The 5,000-nt window shown below is 47.7% G+C and overlaps 1 protein-coding gene across 1 annotated transcript in view; it reads right to left on the bottom strand.

Annotated features, from left to right (window-relative positions):
• Positions 1-3,372, bottom strand: part of LOC130405677 (ephrin type-A receptor 4-like) — a 50,500-nt gene extending 47,128 nt beyond the window's left edge. Inside the window, exons 1-2 of the mRNA XM_056610849.1 lie at positions 3,198-3,372; positions 1,685-1,752 (exon numbers count right to left, since the gene is read on the bottom strand). Coding sequence (XP_056466824.1) covers positions 1,685-1,752; positions 3,198-3,294 — 165 coding nt within the window. The 5' untranslated portion in view covers positions 3,295-3,372. The remainder of the gene's footprint in view (positions 1-1,684; positions 1,753-3,197) is intronic.
• Positions 3,373-5,000: the final 1,628 nt, after the last annotated feature.

Raw genomic sequence — 5,000 nt, 5'->3', positions numbered from 1 at the left:
AACCACGATGGGAAATAAAGGTTTATTTTCTCAGTCCTGCAAGTCTGACGTATTCAGTTACAATAACCCCACACCTCCCTACTATGGTTTAAGGGGGGCCTCCGAGGACAGAGAAATGGAAGAAAGACTGCCTCATCAATACATCATGACAACGTCGTTGGCTGAGCACACAGAGTCCTCCAGTGCAGCTGGATGGCCATGCGGTAAGGAGTCGACATGGAGAACACAGAGTACATGTGAAAACAGGCCAAACCTATTGTACGTTTGGCTCGGAAAGAATGCTGCTGCTGCCGCTAATGAGTGTATTCACATTTTGGTGAGCACCTCTGTCTGCTGGCAGTATGATTCTCACAAAGTGGGCTACAATGGGTTCTAAGACAAAGCCTTCCTTCAACTGTTGTTGGAGGGGGAAGCATCATTTTGTGAGACACTGTAAAATAATAGTTTTTTTTGTTTGAACGGTTTAATGGACGAAATGCTCACAGCGCTCATTGTATTTTTCTGCCGCTCCATATCATAAGGGATCTAGATTAAATTCATGTCGCGTGGAATAAGGAAGATAAAAGGGCCGCGGCCGTACCATCCTCCAAAGTGTCAATCTCGCCCCCATTCTATTTTCTCTATCTCCCCTTTTTGCGTCCTCCTTTTATTGTGGAAATCAAGCGGCGGTGAGATAAGGCAGCACCTTTCCCCCCAAAGCCAGGAGCTAGAATAGGGGCAATTGGTCGTAATGAGAAGCTGAAAGCAACCCTGCCGCCGATGCCAGGACCCTGTCAATCACTAGTGTCTGATCAGATGGTAGCATGCCTGGAGGGGCTTGGGGGCTGGGGATGGTGGACTGACACACTAGGGCTTTACCAGCCAAGTTCATTGTAAATCTTATGGGCGAAGTAGATAACGTCAGCGGCAGACTACAGTCTGGTCCTGCAGGGCCGTTTCAAGGGATAACGAGGTTGTTATCAGCAGGCCTGTTTATGACAACCAGTAGCCTGAATATGATTAGATTTTTTTGTGGTTGTATGTCTGAGGGGAAATAATACCCTACATAAGAAAAGGTATAATGAATAGCCTACACTGAAGCCGGCTACATCACTAGCGTAATGATACTTACTCGGTTGTCGCATGATATTGCAAAGACAGACGGAAATGCGCGTTAATCGCAGGTTAACCGCAGGTTAACGCGCTGCTGGTTCCTTATCAGGACCACTGAGTGACCGCCTCCAAATTAGAGCGCGTGATCACCGCAATTGAATTTAGTCCCATTCCCGATCGCTTTAGCACCAATCCAGTTGCCCTGCTGCGGCGAGGACTGAAACCTACTGCCCTTTCCCCTTCATTCATTCATCCACCCGATGAGGCCCTTTCTCCGCTGCCAAGTCCCCCATTCTCTCCCCCTGGACTCAATGGGGGAAAGCGATATAAAGTTTCTCCACAAAGACCGATTCAATCCGCCTTCTATTCAGGAAACCCGACGCCCGCTTGTAGTATCGGCCTCACATCTGACCATTAGGGGGGGGGGGGGGGGGGGTAAAGGGAGCCAGCGGGACGAGGGGCGGAGGGGGGCGCTGGGCGGCTGGTGGGACGGTATAGAGGACATTATTTCCCGTTTTTTGTACCCCGACGGTGGGACCGTGCGTCCTAACGAGGTGGCCCAATTGTACAGCCTGTTTGTTTTTTCACTTACCCCTCCTTCCGTGGGGTGGGCGACCCAGCCCAGCTCGCCCTGCACCGACCTGGAGTCCAGTAACGTGACTGGAAAACAAGAAAGTAGCATTATAGGGGAGAAGTGAGGGTTTAGTACGACGCCGTCTTCAGGATGCAGTGTTCGGGTTACGCGCTTTGGAATCAGGCTGCTCGTTTGTTAGAAGTATGGAAAACGAGGAGAAAATATTGAATTAAAGCTTAAATGAGCTGCATCTAATTTGTCCTGTCAGCCAGGAGATACAAGCGGCTGATGTCGTCAGGGGAGATGAACTGGTCACGGTCGACCCATATTATATGCATTATGTCATCGTCCTTATGTTATTCTTAATACATGAGCCTACGATTAGTCCTCTTTCAGGCTTAGGCCTACAATTGTTTTAGAGCCAAGACTACAATTGCACCAACTTTGTCGAATTGAGTTGAGGGATAACAAATTACATTTTATTTTGTCTTTGTACAATAAATATCTTATAGCGTTGGAGAAAGAATCGGCCGTCCTATTTTTTTAGAGCAGGCCTCTTATTTGATCGAAAATCGAAATTTTTGGTATTTATTTGCTACCGAGTAAACTTGCTCAGAGGAAATCAAACCAGTGTGCGATATTCACTTCTGAATATCCGCTCCATGAGTGAGAATAAAGTCCCCACGTAGTCAAACACAGTTTGGGAATTATTGTAGTCCTATGTGTTTGTTCATAGAGATTAAGCATATATTCGGTATATATATCCCCCCCAATTTTTTTTTATATATATATAGGCTATATATCTATATATCTATATCTATATCTATATCTATATCTATATCTATATCTATATCTATATCTATATATATATATATATATATATATATATATATATATAGCATATATAAAAAAAAGGGGCTACATATAAAAACGAATAATCCAATGGCGACGGAGTAAAGAAATAATGCCCATTCGTAACTTGGAACATTCGTCTGAGAAAAGGCCTGTAACCCTCCTTCATCATCCTGAACCAGTTGGGTTTTTAGTCCTCTTGGTTCGACTACACTAATACCACACCGTCCCAGAGACAGCAGGCAGTTGTTTTCAGAACGTGGTATTATTTAGACTCATAACTCTCCACGCTGTGGAGTGCTCAGTCCTATATGGTTTTCCCTTTGTATAAATCACACAGTCCTCCTTCATCTCCTTTTTGTTTTTTTTAAGATGTCCACTTTGCGCCCCTAAAGAGGTTCCCGGGGCTGGCAATGCGAGCTGGACCCGGGACAGACGACCGATGCGCATTTCTACAGCCGCTATCGACTCAATGCGCCTTTAACCCGCAAAATGCTCTGCGTAAAATGGGTCAATTCTTTTACGAATGCGCTTTTTTCTTCATCTCCAACTGAACGCTAGTCCGCGCACCGGTCCGCAGAACCAACTGTGTCCCCGAAGAGGGCTGCTTAGTGTCCCCCTGACTGACGGGACCCATGAAGTCCCCGTAAACTCCGACGCACTTCTCTCCCGACCTTACCTTCGTTGGGTGGGTAAATCCGTGCCGCCGAAATAAAGGTACAAATCCCAAGCAAAAAAGAGCTCGCCCTGAACAATATCCGTGCCATGAGTGCCATTTGTGTCGTTGCCCGTGTCTCGTTCCTGGTCGCTCCGGTCTTCTCCCAGGTCCTGCTCCCTCTCTCTCCCTGTGGAATATGATGGGTCTGAAGCGAAGAGCGAGCGACGCGCACAGCACACACACGCACCAACACACAGCTCAGAGGAGGAGGAGGAGGAGGAGGCGGGTCTAGTGCTCTGGTGCGCTCGTCTCGACGCGGCGCGCAGTCGCTCCGTATAGACGAGGTGCACCGGACGGGGGAACGAGGGGCAAATAATCGTTAACTGCCCCCCAACCCCCACACTCCCCCTCCCCCGCCTCCTCCCCTTAAATTAGAACAGATCTGGTCTCTGGTTCGGACGTGTCTCCGTCTGTCACGGTGTGCGGAAGATACTTCTCCAGATCTTGGGTTTATTTTGTGAGTTGTGCAAAAAGAGACAAAGAGGCAAATAACGCAGGGGATGACAGTCGAGAGTTTTCAACATTTCACCCCCATTTCCCCAAATTTCTTGTTTTTCAATTCGGGCCATGAAGGGCCGAGTTTGGCTCAGGTATCAGGTTCTACAGGCAACGGTATTTTGTCCAAAAAGTTACACTTCATCTATGATTCGACTGCATCATTTTCCCTCCCAGCGACTCTGTGTGCCCCCTCTGTCTCTCTGCATGCACGGCGGGTTGTGATCCTGCGCCGAGCGGTCTGGAAACCGCGCAGCGCAGCGGCGCTCTCCAAGGTGATGCGCGCCGGACCAAGGTCGCCCCCTGGCGGCGCTGCGGATGGCTGCTCTACCCCCCCCCCCCTAAAAAGAAAAATATGATTGGATTATGGAACAAGTATGAACATGACCGGATTAAAATGACATGGAATTGCACTTTGCTAAATTGACAATACCCACTTTGTGTGCCACCACGTCGGGGCTGTCACGGGTTATTGTCCCTGGCTATTATTTGAACATTACCGAGGCTTTACCGGAGTTTATGAGACATTAGCGGAGGAGGAGGCGATGCGCCTTAACGATTGTGCCGCGAAATTGAACGATACGTGAGGCACTGAGATCGATTTCACCAACGGAAGAAAGAAAAACGAAACAAAAACAAAGCGGCGTTATTGGTGTTGTAGAAAGTCCAGCTGTGCCCACATTCTTGGCTTCTGCCCAAAGGCTGCACACTCTCGTTTATGCCCTCCTTCACGGGTCTTCCAACGGACCCAGAGGACGTGCGGGATGGGGGATGCGATGTGAAGGAGATGAAATGCTTGCATTGATCACGCATCACACGGGAATTAACGTTAGAATCGCCACGCTGACCTATACAGATATAGGAGCATCCTATGCATTCTGTACAAACAAACACAACAACGTGATCAAAAGCCAACGGTTGTCTATGATCCAAGATAACAAGCCATCCTATATTTTAAATAAAATCCCATATATATATGAAGACAATGAAGACATGAAGAACAGGAAACGTCAAATATATATTGTTAAGAGAAATACACTTTTTTCTTCCTTAGGTTGGCAACATGACACACACACACACGCGCACACAAAAACACACACACACACACACACACACACACACACACACACACACACACACACACACACACACACACACACACACACACACACAAATGTGTCTTTGAAGATACTGATAGTTGCCCGATAGCATTTCCGCCTGCCAGTTCCACGTCCTCCGGTTCCGAGGGTGTCTTTACCCTTCGACTGC

This window comes from Gadus chalcogrammus, chromosome 16, assembly GCF_026213295.1.
Source record: "Gadus chalcogrammus isolate NIFS_2021 chromosome 16, NIFS_Gcha_1.0, whole genome shotgun sequence".
NCBI lineage: Eukaryota > Metazoa > Chordata > Actinopteri > Gadiformes > Gadidae > Gadus > Gadus chalcogrammus.
This window is presented reverse-complemented; position numbering and strand designations above follow the sequence as displayed.